This window comes from Saccoglossus kowalevskii, chromosome 5 (assembly GCF_978046115.1).
Source record: "Saccoglossus kowalevskii chromosome 5, keSacKowa6.1, whole genome shotgun sequence".
Classification (NCBI taxonomy): domain Eukaryota; kingdom Metazoa; phylum Hemichordata; class Enteropneusta; family Harrimaniidae; genus Saccoglossus; species Saccoglossus kowalevskii.
The window spans coordinates 32,503,945-32,519,149 of record NC_140645.1 but is presented as its reverse complement, the minus strand read 5'-3'; the positions used below and the strand labels follow the sequence as shown (position 1 = coordinate 32,519,149).

Genomic DNA, 15,205 nt, shown 5'->3' with positions numbered 1-15,205 from the left:
CATTTTTAATTAGATATTTGTATTGGCAAAATATATGTCTGCCTTGATAAATGATTGTATCACTTATTCCACTACATGAAAATACTTCTCCTAGAAGAAGTCATTGTACGCAGCATTGTTCATTATGTACCACTATACATAACATGATAATCTGTATAAATGCTACAACTTCCTTGACATCAGCTTCAATCCCTATAGGAGTTAAGTTTGTTTCTTATGAAAGAAAATATTTTCAGCTATATTCTAGCATCAAATTCTTCATTTGTTTTGTAAAATTGACTAGAACCAAACAAAAAAAATCAATGTACATAGATGTGCAAAATGTGCAGTAACGCTGGTTTACTTGGGTACAAAGGTCAAACCGTTCAGACCACTCAGTGTTCAATATAGGGGTGAACAACTTCCTTTATATTCACATGCAAATGAATTGAAAATGCTACTACATCACTGCATCGACATGTATAGTATCAGCGTTGTCGGTAAAATAATAAGACACAAGACAATAGTGCAATATTTATTCAGTAAAAAGACTACTGTGTCAAACATTTTGTTCAAATTGCAAACACTTGTATTAAATAAATTATGCAAACAAGATACATATAGTACTGTACATGACGTCAGTGTCAATTTATTCACTAGGTATTACTATGACATACATTCAAAATGATTGTAATAAATTGTCAATAATTTGTAAGTCAGAAAATAGTCTCAATATATAATTACAGTTATAACTAATAAATCATGTTATAGCTGCAGTCACCACGCATTTAAGATCTCTACTATGTTTATATTTGTTCCTGTAATTTTTATATTCTTTCTATATTCTATGAAAAGTACCCCGTTTGTAACTATTAAATGGATAACTAAGTTATCAAACTTGTTATAATTTCTAAAATCCAATAGATCAATTAAGGTAATTCAGAGAAGTGCAGATAAATATAATTTACACTGATTAAATTGGTCGTTCAATTTCATACTTGCAAAAGTAATGTATTAAAAAGCATTAATATTCTATTTTGTACTTATTTAACAATATTTTATTTGCTCATATGATTTTGTTAATAATTGGTCAAAACCAGAATGAGACCAGTATTATATTGAACTGGTACAATATTACAACGTAAATGTGTGTTTTTTCTCTAAAGTTACTATCAAATTGAAAAGAAAATACTTCAATTTACTTCAGAGATATGCGATAATTTAATTGTCAGATACAATTGCAAAAGTGGCACATAAGAGTCGAATCCACAATAGTTATCACGTAATTTAAATATATTCGGATCAACTGTTTAAATTTCATCAGTCACCAATCTGTGGACGTCAACATTTGTATAGCAATCCGTCTCATCTTGTATGTGTTTCTTTTTCAGATGTTCTGGGTGAAAACAAAAGAAAGTACAATGTTATGAGCACAATGCTTATTAGTTATTTTAGCAGTCGTGTATTTTAATTGGTCCTAATAATCGTTCGTAAGAGTAAAATGTTATGTATGTTATAATGATCGTTTCATTGCATATATATACTATAACATGAACAGCCACAGAATACATTGTCTTTGTGAATAAAGTAGAAAAAAATATCATATAAATCGATGTAATCTGTAAATAAAAAGGCATTAGGCTCTGTATTTACCTTTGTCGTGTTTATTACCTCATATGTAGATTGTGTGTTTCTTGTTTCTGGTGAAAGGGAAGTATAATTACTGTCTTCAACGCTCTACAATCAAATATAATGTATTACAATATCAAATCAGTGACACCATCATAATTCATTTGGGCTATTAGTCATTTATTTGTATTAAATACTTCAATAATGTTTTACTTTGTTACTGTATGCGATTAATAACTGTTCTCTTACCTCATCTGTTTTCAATGTAGGTATTTTATATACATGTACTGCATCGTTAGTCATTGCAGAAAGTGTTGTATAATTATCACCTGAATTTGACATAGACTTTAAAACAAAATACAGAATATCAACATAAAACACATAATTTAAACAATCACAACCACTTAAACAAATACACTCATACGTATTTCTACCGTTTATACGTAAATGTTGTTGCTGGTAACACTATCAAGTTTATCTGACAGGATTTTTTTTTATTATTTATTAATATTTTGATCTAATTGTAATAGGAAATCTAAATAATTCCATGTGAATGGGTTATTGTATTCAAATAAATTGTCAATATCCACGATATGCACCACATAGAAAATATAGTTATTTACTCGTCATTATTTAACATAGAGCAAACCTGTTCAAGAGCAAAACTTCGCTTAAAACGTCTATGTATAATAAATGCGACGATATTGCCAGTCACTGAGCAACAAAGAAGAACTGTAAGTAATGCCGCCACGCTGACACATATGATACAAGGATATTGGTCAGTTTCTGTAAAAAAAATACGATGTGAATTGATTGAATAATACGTCATAGGTTTTTACCATAATGACGATTGTTGTCGTCATCTACATTACATATGTCAGATGATTATGCATATACAGATCGCCATATGTATGATAAATTGGATAATAACGGCGAGTTTGCATTTTTGCGTATTAAGTCAACAACAATGACTTCAATATCTACACATGTTCGAATATTACATGCTGCTACTAAAAAAAATAGATAATCTTTTAATATATCATTAACATATACAGAGAGGTAGAATTAACTGCCGCGAAGCTGACCTGATCCTGTTGCCTGGACTTCAATATCCGCGCATGATTCTCCAAGTTGACAGCGATAATTATGAACACACTGTGCATCAAATACAGTCAACGTTGTTTTCTGTTCATCACCTTCCACTGCATCAATGTCATATTTATCAGATGAATCTATTTGTATGTAATTTGACCCAATCTGTAGAAACCATTCCCAAGACTCGTTATCGGGAAATGGTGGTACAGCATCTGTGCCGCACTCTAACACGGCGTCAGAGCGTGCTTCGATTTTGAGGGGACTCTCTGTGATAACAATAACTGTGGGTTCGTCTACAAACAAACAGGATAAATAGTTTGTGGTAACACTAAATAATCAATTATCGGCAGAGTTCCACACTGTCTGAATGAAACAATAATCTGAATTTAATACATGCATAAGTAGGAAATGCCGTTCAACTGGTCATTCACATATAGAATGGTATACGCATTTTTGTCGCTGATAATGAGCTTATTTAACGTTTATATAACAGCAGGACCTTGTGAACGGCCTTCCGTTCAAAAATTTACACCACAGAATCGAATAAAAATCTGATGTATTGTACTTCGTGAATTTATTTTTTTTATTTTATTTTTACTATATGTTTTTATTATTTCGTAATTGTGTTTACTATTACTACGTACATGATATGTTTTATTACTCTCGCTATATACATGTTTACTACACATACATAACAATGTTTCAACAAGCCCACAACCTTTCTGGTTTAGTCAATCAATCGTAGACCCATACTACAGCGCAACTGGTGACGTCACTGATTAGAAACAGGTCACAGACAATTCAAATAAAATGACGGATTCTACCGATATTAACGATCGAGAGCCACACAATTTGTCTTGTTAAATGAAGCGAACATAATTTGTAATCATATTGCGTCTTAAAGGGTTTCAGTTTAAATGATTATTTTGCAAGGTTACTCCGTCAGTGACGATCAAATAGGACATCATAGATTTATACACACTGATCAGCTATAAATCACACCTTTCCAATGAACACATTTTATACTCACATGGTTTGTAAACTATTTGTGTATATAGTGTACTAGACCCCATAGTGTTTGTAGCTGTACATATTCCCTCTGATGTCACTATAATGTGAACACATTGCATACAGGCATGGTTTGTACACAATTTGTGTATATAGTGTTCTAGATCCCATAGTGTTTGTAGCTGTACATATTGCCTCTGATGTCACTATAATGTGAACACATTGTATACTCACATGGTTTGTATACTATTTGTGTATATAGTGTACTAGACCCCATAGTGTTTGTAGCTGTACATATTCCCTCTGATGTCACTATAATGTGAACACATTGCATACAGGCATGGTTTGTAAACTATTTGTGTATATAGTGTACAAGATCCCATAGTGTTTGTACCTGTACATATTGCCTCTGATGTCACTATAATGTGAACACATTGTATACTCACATGGTTTGTATACTATTTGTGTATATAGTGTACTAGACCCCATAGCGTTTGTAGCTGTACATATTGCCTCCGATGTCACTATAATGTGAACACATTGCATACAGACATGGTTTGTAAACTATTTGTGTATATAGTGTACTAAATCCCATAGTGTTTGTAGCTGTACATATTGCCTCTGATGTCACTATAATGTGAACACATTGTATACTTATATGGTTTGTAAACTATTTGTGTATATAGTGTACTAAACCCCATAGTGTTTGTAGCTGTACATATTGCCTCTGATGTAACTATAATGTGAACACATTGCATACAGGCATGGTTTGTAAACTATTTGTGTATATAGTGTACTAAATCCCATAGTGTTTGTAGCTGTACATATTGCCTCTGATGTCACTATAATGTGAACACATTGTATACTCACATGGTTTGTATACTATTTGTGTATATAGTGTACTAAATCCCATAGTGTTTGTAGCTGTACATATTGCCTCTGATGTCACTATAATGTGAACACATTGTATACTCACATGGTTTGTATACTATTTGTGTATATAGTGTACTAGATCCCATAGTGTTTGTAGCTGTACATATTGCCTCTGATGTCACTATAATGTGAACACAGTGTATACTCACATGGTTTGTATACTATTTGTGTATATAGTGTACTAGATCCCATAGTGTTTGTAGCTGTACGTATTGCCTCCGATGTCACTATAATGTGAACACATTGCATACAGACATGGTTTGTAAATTATTTGTGTATATAGTGTACTAGATCCCATAGTGTTTGTAGATGTACATATTGCCTCTGATGTCACTATAATGTGAACACATTGTATACTCACATGGTTTGTAAACTATTTGTGTATATAGTGTACTAGATCCCATAGTGTGTGTAGCTGTACATATTGCCTCTGATGTCACTATAATGTGAACACATTGTATACTCATATGGTTTGTAGACTATTTGTGTATATAGTGTACTAGATCCCATAGTGTTTGTAGCTTTACATATTGCCTCTGATGTCTCTATCATGTGAACACTTTGTATACTCACATGGTTTGTAGACTATGTGTGTATTTAGTGTACTAGATCCCATAGTGTTTGTAGCTGTACATATTGCCTCTGATGTCTCTATGATGTGAACACATTGTATACTTACATGGTTTGTAGACTATTTTGGTATATTGTGTACTAGATCCCATAGTCTGTGTAGCTGTACATATTCCCTCTGATGTCACTATAATGTGAACACATTGTATACTCACATGGTTTGTAAACAATTTGTGTATATAGTGTACTAGATCCCATAGTGTTTGTAGCTGTACATATTGCCTCTGATGTCACTATAATGTGAACACATTGTATACTTACATGGTTTGTAGACTATTTTGGTATATTGTGTACTAGATCCCATAGTCTGTGTAGCTGTACATATTGCCTCTGATGTCTCTATGATGTGAACACATTGTATACTTACATGGTTTGTAGACTATTTAGATATATGGTGTACTAGATCCCATAGTGTTTGTAGCTGTACATATTGCCTCTGATGTCACTATAGTGTGAACACATTGTATACTCACATGGTTTGTAAACAATTTGTGTATATAGTGTACTAGATCCCATAGTGTTTGTAGCTGTACATATTGCCTCTGATGTCACTATAATGTGAACACATTGTATACTCACATGGTTTGTAGACTATTTGAGTATATAGTGTACTAGATCCCATAGTGTCTGTAGCTGTACATATTGCCTCTGTTGTCACTATAATGTGAACACATTGTATACTCACATGGTTTGTAGACTATTTGTGTATATAGTGTACTAGATCCCATAGTGTTTGTAGCTGTACATATTGCCTCTGATGTCACTATAATGTGAACACATTGTATACTCACATGGTTTGTAGACTATTTGTGTATATAGTGTACTAGATCCCATAGTGTTTGTAGCTGTACATATTGCCTCTGATGTCACTATAATGTGAACACATTGTATACTCACATGGTTTGTAAACTATTTGTGTATATTGTGTACTAGATCCCATAGTGTTTGTAGCTGTACATATTGCCTCTGTTGTCACTATAATGTGAACACATTGTATACTCACATGGTTTGTAAACTATTTGTGTATATAGTGTACTAAATCCCATAGTGTTTGTAGCTGTACATATTGCCTCTGATGTCACTATAATGTGAACACATTGTATACTCACATGGTTTGTATACTATTTGTGTATATAGTGTACTAGATCCCATAGTGTTTGTAGCTGTACATATTGCCTCTGATGTCACTATAATGTGAACACAGTGTATACTCACATGGTTTGTATACTATTTGTGTATATAGTGTACTAGATCCCATAGTGTTTGTAGCTGTACGTATTGCCTCCGATGTCACTATAATGTGAACACATTGCATACAGACATGGTTTGTAAATTATTTGTGTATATAGTGTACTAGATCCCATAGTGTTTGTAGATGTACATATTGCCTCTGATGTCACTATAATGTGAACACATTGTATACTCACATGGTTTGTAAACTATTTGTGTATATAGTGTACTAGATCCCATAGTGTGTGTAGCTGTACATATTGCCTCTGATGTCACTATAATGTGAACACATTGTATACTCATATGGTTTGTAGACTATTTGTGTATATAGTGTACTAGATCCCATAGTGTTTGTAGCTTTACATATTGCCTCTGATGTCTCTATCATGTGAACACTTTGTATACTCACATGGTTTGTAGACTATGTGTGTATTTAGTGTACTAGATCCCATAGTGTTTGTAGCTGTACATATTGCCTCTGATGTCTCTATGATGTGAACACATTGTATACTTACATGGTTTGTAGACTATTTTGGTATATTGTGTACTAGATCCCATAGTCTGTGTAGCTGTACATATTGCCTCTGATGTCTCTATGATGTGAACACATTGTATACTTACATGGTTTGTAGACTATTTAGATATATGGTGTACTAGATCCCATAGTGTTTGTAGCTGTACATATTGCCTCTGATGTCACTATAGTGTGAACACATTGTATACTCACATGGTTTGTAAACAATTTGTGTATATAGTGTACTAGATCCCATAGTGTTTGTAGCTGTACATATTGCCTCTGATGTCACTATAATGTGAACACATTGTATACTCACATGGTTTGTAGACTATTTGAGTATATAGTGTACTAGATCCCATAGTGTTTGTAGCTGTACATATTGCCTCTGATGTCACTATAATGTGAACACATTGTATACTCACATGGTTTGTAGACTATTTGTGTATATAGTGTACTAGATCCCATAGTGTTTGTAGCTGTACATATTGCCTCTGATGTCACTATAATGTGAACACATTGTATACTCACATGGTTTGTAGACTATTTGTGTATATAGTGTACTAGATCCCATAGTGTTTGTAGCTGTACATATTGCCTCTGATGTCACTATAATGTGAACACATTGTATACTCACATGGTTTGTAAACTATTTGTGTATATTGTGTACTAGATCCCATAGTGTTTGTAGCTGTACATATTGCCTCTGTTGTCACTATAATGTGAACACATTGTATACTCACATGGTTTGTAAACTATTTGTGTATATAGTGTACAAGATCCCATAGTGTTTGTAGCTGTACATATTGCCTCTGATGTAACTGTAATGTGAACACATTGTATACTCACATGGTTTGTAGACTATTTGTGTATATAGTGTACTAGATCCCATAGTGTTTGTAGCTGTACATATTGCCTCTGATGTCACTATGATGTGAACATATTGTATACTTACATGGTTTGTAGACTATTTGGATATATGGTGTACTAGATCCCATAGTGTTTGTAGCTGTACGTATTGCCTCTGATGTCACTATCATGTGAACATATTGTATACTTACATGGTTTGTGGACTATTTGGATATATGGTTCACTAGATCCCATAGTGTTTGTAGCTGTACATGTAATCTCTTCTTGAGCATCATATCCAGTATCGTTAAGTTCCCATGTGTTCACATTTGTAGTACCAGTCTGTCCATTCTCAGCTTCCCATTCATAATGATCTGACTCTGGATTGGCTGTATCTACACATGCCACATTTATCACACCATCACTCCAGGAAATAACCTCAATTTCTGAGATTATTGGAATAACTGAGGAACATCATGAACAAACCATTAGAAAACACTTGATGATCATCACAGAATTACAATTTTTTTCTATTTTCATACTATGCTCCTAATTCACAAGAACATTGAATAAATCTCCTAACGCACTAATTTGGTGCCCGTTAAAATATATGTTCTATACAATTTCTATCAGTGTAAGGCATATTTAAAAAAAATCTCTTGAGAGGACTCTCTGTGATAGCGTTAACTGTGGGTTCGTCTACAAACAAACAGAATAAATAGTTTGTGGTAACACTAAATAATCAATTATCGGGAGTGTCACACGGTCTGAATGAAACATGAATCTAAATTTAATACATGCATAAGTAGGAAATGCCGTTCAACTGGTCATTCACATATAGAATGGTATACGCATTTTGTCACTGATAGTGAGCTTATTTAACGTTTATATAACAGCAGGACCTTGTGAACGGCCTTCCGTTCAAAAATTTACATCACAGAATCGAATAAAAATCTGATGTATTGTACTGCGTGAATTTATTTTTTTATTTCATTTTTACTATCTGTTTTTATTATTTCGTAATTGTGTTTACTATTATTACGTACGTGATATTTTGTATTACTCTCGCTATATACATGTTTACCTACACATACATAACAATGTTTCAACAGGCCCACCCCCTTTCTGGTTTAGTCAATCAATCGTAGACCCATACTATAGCGCACCTGGTGACGTCACTGGTTAGAAACAGGTCACAGACAACTCAAATATAATGACGGATTCTACCGATATTAACGATCGAGAGCCACACAATTTGTCTTGTTAAATGAAGCGATCATAATTTGTAATCATATTGCCTCCTAAAGTGTTTCAGTTTAAATGATTATTTTGCAAGGTTACTCCCTCAGTGACGATCAAATATGACACCATAGATTTATACACACTGATCAGCTATAAATCACACCTTTCCAATGAACACATTGTATACTCACATGGTTTGTAAACTATTTGTGTATATAGTGTACTAGATTGTATAGTATTTGTAGCTGTACATATTGCCTTTAATGTCACTATAATGTGAACACATTGTATACTTACATGGTTTGTAGACTATTTGTGTATATAGTGTACTAGATCCCATAGTGTTTGTAGCTGTACATATTGCCTCTGATGTCACTATGATGTGAACACATTGTATACTCACATGGTTTGTAAACTATTTGTATATAGTGTATTAGATGCCATAGTGTTTGTAGCTGTACATATTGCCTCTGATGTCACTATAATGTGAACACATTGTATACTCAAATGGTTTGTAAACTATTTGTGTATATAGTGTACTAGATCCCATAGTGTTTGTAGCTGTACATATTGTCTCTAATGTCACTATAATGTGAACACATTGTATACTCAAATGGTTTGTAAACTATTTGTGTATATAGTGTACTACATCCCATAGTGTTTGTAGCTGTACATATTGCCTCTGATGTCACTATAATGTGAACACATTGTATACTCACATGGTTTGTAAACTATTTGTGTATATAGTGTACTAGATCCCATAGTATTTGCAGCTGTACATATTGCCTTTAATGTCACTATAATGTGAACACATTGTATACTTACATGGTTTGTATACTATTTGTGTATATAGTGTACTAGATCCGATAGTGTTTGTAGCTGTACATATTGCCTCTGATGTCACTATAATGTGAACACATTGTATACTCACATGGTTTGTAGACTATTTGTGTATATAGTGTACTAGATCCCATAGTGTTTGTAGCTGTACATATTGCCTCTGATGTCACTATAATGTGAACACATTGTATACTCACATGGTTTGTAGACTATTTGTGTATATAGTGTACTAGATCCGATAGTGTTTGTAGCTGTACATATTGCCTCTGATGTCACTATAATGTGAACACATTGTATACTCACATGGTTTGTACACAATTTGTGTATATAGTGTAGTAGATCCCATAGTGTTTGTAGCTGTACATATTGCCTCTGATGTCACTATAATGTGAACACATTGTATACTCACATGGTTTGTAGACTATTTGTGTATATAGTGTACTAGATCCCATAGTGTTTGTAGCTGTACATATTGCCTCTGATGTCACTATAATGTGAACACATTGTATACTCACATGGTTTGTAAACTTTTTGTGTATATAGTGTACTAGATCCCATAGTGTTTGTAGCTGTACATATTGCCTCTGATGTCACTATAATGTGAACACATTGTATACTCACATGGTTTGTAGACTATTTGTGTATATAGTGTACTAGATCCCATAGTGTTTGTAGCTGTACATATTGCCTCTGATGTCACTATAATGTGAACACATTGTATACTCACATGGTTTGTAAACTTTTTGTGTATATAGTGTACTAGATCCCATAGTGTTTGTAGCTGTACATATTGCCTCTGATGTCACTATAATGTGAACACATTGTATACTCACATGGTTTGTAGACTATTTGTGTATATAGTGTACTAGATCCCATAGTGTTTGTAGCTTTACATATTGCCTCTGATCTCTCCATGATGTGAACACATTGTATACTCACATGGTTTGTAGACTATGTGTGTATTTAGTGTACTAGATCCCATAGTGTTTGTAGATGTACATATTGCCTCTGATGTCACTATAATGTGAACACATTGTATACTCACATGGTTTGTAAACTATTTGTGTATATAGTGTACTAGATCCCATAGTGTGTGTAGCTGTACATATTGCCTCTGATGTCACTATAATGTGAACACATTGTATACTCATATGGTTTGTAGACTATTTGTGTATATAGTGTACTAGATCCCATAGTGTTTGTAGCTTTACATATTGCCTCTGATGTCTCTATCATGTGAACACTTTGTATACTCACATGGTTTGTAGACTATGTGTGTATTTAGTGTACTAGATCCCATAGTGTTTGTAGCTGTACATATTGCCTCTGATGTCTCTATGATGTGAACACATTGTATACTTACATGGTTTGTAGACTATTTTGGTATATTGTGTACTAGATCCCATAGTCTGTGTAGCTGTACATATTGCCTCTGATGTCTCTATGATGTGAACACATTGTATACTTACATGGTTTGTAGACTATTTAGATATATGGTGTACTAGATCCCATAGTGTTTGTAGCTGTACATATTGCCTCTGATGTCACTATAGTGTGAACACATTGTATACTCACATGGTTTGTAAACAATTTGTGTATATAGTGTACTAGATCCCATAGTGTTTGTAGCTGTACATATTGCCTCTGATGTCACTATAATGTGAACACATTGTATACTCACATGGTTTGTAGACTATTTGAGTATATAGTGTACTAGATCCCATAGTGTTTGTAGCTGTACATATTGCCTCTGATGTCACTATAATGTGAACACATTGTATACTCACATGGTTTGTAGACTATTTGAGTATATAGTGTACTAGATCCCATAGTGTTTGTAGCTGTACATATTGCCTCTGATGTCACTATAATGTGAACACATTGTATACTCACATGGTTTGTAAACTATTTGTGTATATTGTGTACTAGATCCCATAGTGTTTGTAGCTGTACATATTGCCTCTGTTGTCACTATAATGTGAACACATTGTATACTCACATGGTTTGTAAACTATTTGTGTATATAGTGTACAAGATCCCATAGTGTTTGTAGCTGTACATATTGCCTCTGATGTAACTGTAATGTGAACACATTGTATACTCACATGGTTTGTAGACTATTTGTGTATATAGTGTACTAGATCCCATAGTGTTTGTAGCTGTACATATTGCCTCTGATGTCACTATGATGTGAACATATTGTATACTTACATGGTTTGTAGACTATTTGGATATATGGTGTACTAGATCCCATAGTGTTTGTAGCTGTACGTATTGCCTCTGATGTCACTATCATGTGAACATATTGTATACTTACATGGTTTGTGGACTATTTGGATATATGGTTCACTAGATCCCATAGTGTTTGTAGCTGTACATGTAATCTCTTCTTGAGCATCATATCCAGTATCGTTAAGTTCCCATGTGTTCACATTTGTAGTACCAGTCTGTCCATTCTCAGCTTCCCATTCATAATGATCTGACTCTGGATTGGCTGTATCTACACATGCCACATTTATCACACCATCACTCCAGGAAATAACCTCAATTTCTGAGATTATTGGAATAACTGAGGAACATCATGAACAAACCATTAGAAAACACTTGATGATCATCACAGAATTACAATTTTTTTCTATTTTCATACTATGCTCCTAATTCACAAGAACATTGAATAAATCTCCTAACGCACTAATTTGGTGCCCGTTAAAATATATGTTCTATACAATTTCTATCAGTGTAAGGCATATTTAAAAAAAATCTCTTGAGAGGACTCTCTGTGATAGCGTTAACTGTGGGTTCGTCTACAAACAAACAGAATAAATAGTTTGTGGTAACACTAAATAATCAATTATCGGGAGTGTCACACGGTCTGAATGAAACATGAATCTAAATTTAATACATGCATAAGTAGGAAATGCCGTTCAACTGGTCATTCACATATAGAATGGTATACGCATTTTGTCACTGATAGTGAGCTTATTTAACGTTTATATAACAGCAGGACCTTGTGAACGGCCTTCCGTTCAAAAATTTACATCACAGAATCGAATAAAAATCTGATGTATTGTACTGCGTGAATTTATTTTTTTATTTCATTTTTACTATCTGTTTTTATTATTTCGTAATTGTGTTTACTATTATTACGTACGTGATATTTTGTATTACTCTCGCTATATACATGTTTACCTACACATACATAACAATGTTTCAACAGGCCCACCCCCTTTCTGGTTTAGTCAATCAATCGTAGACCCATACTATAGCGCACCTGGTGACGTCACTGGTTAGAAACAGGTCACAGACAACTCAAATATAATGACGGATTCTACCGATATTAACGATCGAGAGCCACACAATTTGTCTTGTTAAATGAAGCGATCATAATTTGTAATCATATTGCCTCCTAAAGTGTTTCAGTTTAAATGATTATTTTGCAAGGTTACTCCCTCAGTGACGATCAAATATGACACCATAGATTTATACACACTGATCAGCTATAAATCACACCTTTCCAATGAACACATTGTATACTCACATGGTTTGTAAACTATTTGTGTATATAGTGTACTAGATTGTATAGTATTTGTAGCTGTACATATTGCCTTTAATGTCACTATAATGTGAACACATTGTATACTTACATGGTTTGTAGACTATTTGTGTATATAGTGTACTAGATCCCATAGTGTTTGTAGCTGTACATATTGCCTCTGATGTCACTATGATGTGAACACATTGTATACTCACATGGTTTGTAAACTATTTGTATATAGTGTATTAGATGCCATAGTGTTTGTAGCTGTACATATTGCCTCTGATGTCACTATAATGTGAACACATTGTATACTCAAATGGTTTGTAAACTATTTGTGTATATAGTGTACTAGATCCCATAGTGTTTGTAGCTGTACATATTGTCTCTAATGTCACTATAATGTGAACACATTGTATACTCAAATGGTTTGTAAACTATTTGTGTATATAGTGTACTACATCCCATAGTGTTTGTAGCTGTACATATTGCCTCTGATGTCACTATAATGTGAACACATTGTATACTCACATGGTTTGTAAACTATTTGTGTATATAGTGTACTAGATCCCATAGTATTTGCAGCTGTACATATTGCCTTTAATGTCACTATAATGTGAACACATTGTATACTCACATGGTTTGTATACTATTTGTGTATATAGTGTACTAGATCCGATAGTGTTTGTAGCTGTACATATTGCCTCTGATGTCACTATAATGTGAACACATTGTATACTCACATGGTTTGTAGACTATTTGTGTATATAGTGTACTAGATCCCATAGTGTTTGTAGCTGTACATATTGCCTCTGATGTCACTATAATGTGAACACATTGTATACTCACATGGTTTGTAGACTATTTGTGTATATAGTGTACTAGATCCCATAGTATTTGCAGCTGTACATATTGCCTTTAATGTCACTATAATGTGAACACATTGTATACTCACATGGTTTGTATACTATTTGTGTATATAGTGTACTAGATCCGATAGTGTTTGTAGCTGTACATATTGCCTCTGATGTCACTATAATGTGAACACATTGTATACTCACATGGTTTGTAGACTATTTGTGTATATAGTGTACTAGATCCCATAGTGTTTGTAGCTGTACATATTGCCTCTGATGTCACTATAATGTGAACACATTGTATACTCACATGGTTTGTAGACTATTTGTGTATATAGTGTACTAGATCCGATAGTGTTTGTAGCTGTACATATTGCCTCTGATGTCACTATAATGTGAACACATTGTATACTCACATGGTTTGTACACAATTTGTGTATATAGTGTAGTAGATCCCATAGTGTTTGTAGCTGTACATATTGCCTCTGATGTCACTATAATGTGAACACATTGTATACTCACATGGTTTGTAGACTATTTGTGTATATAGTGTACTAGATCCCATAGTGTTTGTAGCTGTACATATTGCCTCTGATGTCACTATAATGTGAACACATTGTATACTCACATGGTTTGTAGACTATTTGTGTATATAGTGTACTAGATCCCATAGTGTCTGTAGCTGTACATATTGCCTCTGATGTCACTATAATGTGAACACATTGTATACTCACATGGTTTGTAAACTATTTGTGTATATAGTGTACTAGATCCCATAGTGTTTGTAGCTGTACATATTGCCTCTGATGTCACTATAATGTGAACACATTGTATACTCACATGGTTTGTAAACTTTTTGTGTAT

The 15,205-nt window shown here is 33.6% G+C and overlaps 2 protein-coding genes across 3 annotated transcripts in view; both read right to left on the bottom strand.

The window, feature by feature from the left end:
• Positions 1-499: 499 nt before the first annotated feature.
• On the bottom strand, positions 500-13,841 carry LOC146746073 (uncharacterized). Of its 2 annotated transcripts, none has more exons than XM_085499336.1 (7): positions 12,267-13,841; positions 8,080-8,331; positions 2,694-2,996; positions 2,258-2,394; positions 1,858-1,953; positions 1,651-1,716; positions 500-1,375 (listed from the first exon to the last, which is right to left on the bottom strand). In XM_085499336.1, exons 1-7 carry the CDS (start codon positions 12,307-12,309, stop codon positions 1,367-1,369), a joined length of 906 nt encoding a protein of 301 aa, XP_085355462.1. In that variant the 5' UTR covers positions 12,310-13,841; the 3' UTR covers positions 500-1,366. The 2 variants fall into 2 exon arrangements, with proteins under 2 accessions (XP_085355462.1, XP_085355460.1); XM_085499334.1 differs by having other exon boundaries at positions 1,633-1,716; positions 12,267-13,840.
• LOC146746072 (hemicentin-1-like) overlaps positions 12,656-15,205 on the bottom strand; it is a 45,392-nt gene continuing 42,842 nt past the window's right edge. Inside the window, exon 8 of the mRNA XM_085498938.1 lies at positions 12,656-12,753. Coding sequence (XP_085355064.1) covers positions 12,656-12,753 — 98 coding nt within the window. The remainder of the gene's footprint in view (positions 12,754-15,205) is intronic.

Coding starts and splice junctions, on each gene's coding strand:
- LOC146746073 (XM_085499334.1), bottom strand. CDS start 12,309: ATGGGATCTAGTGAACCATATATCCAAATAGTCCACAAACCAT. Junction 2,395..2,693: donor AGTCCAGGCAACAGGATCAG/GTCAGCTTCGCG, acceptor TTTTTTTTACAG/AAACTGACCAATATCCTTGT. Junction 1,954..2,257: donor GAAGTTTTGCTCTTGAACAG/GTTTGCTCTATG, acceptor TTTGTTTTAAAG/TCTATGTCAAATTCAGGTGA.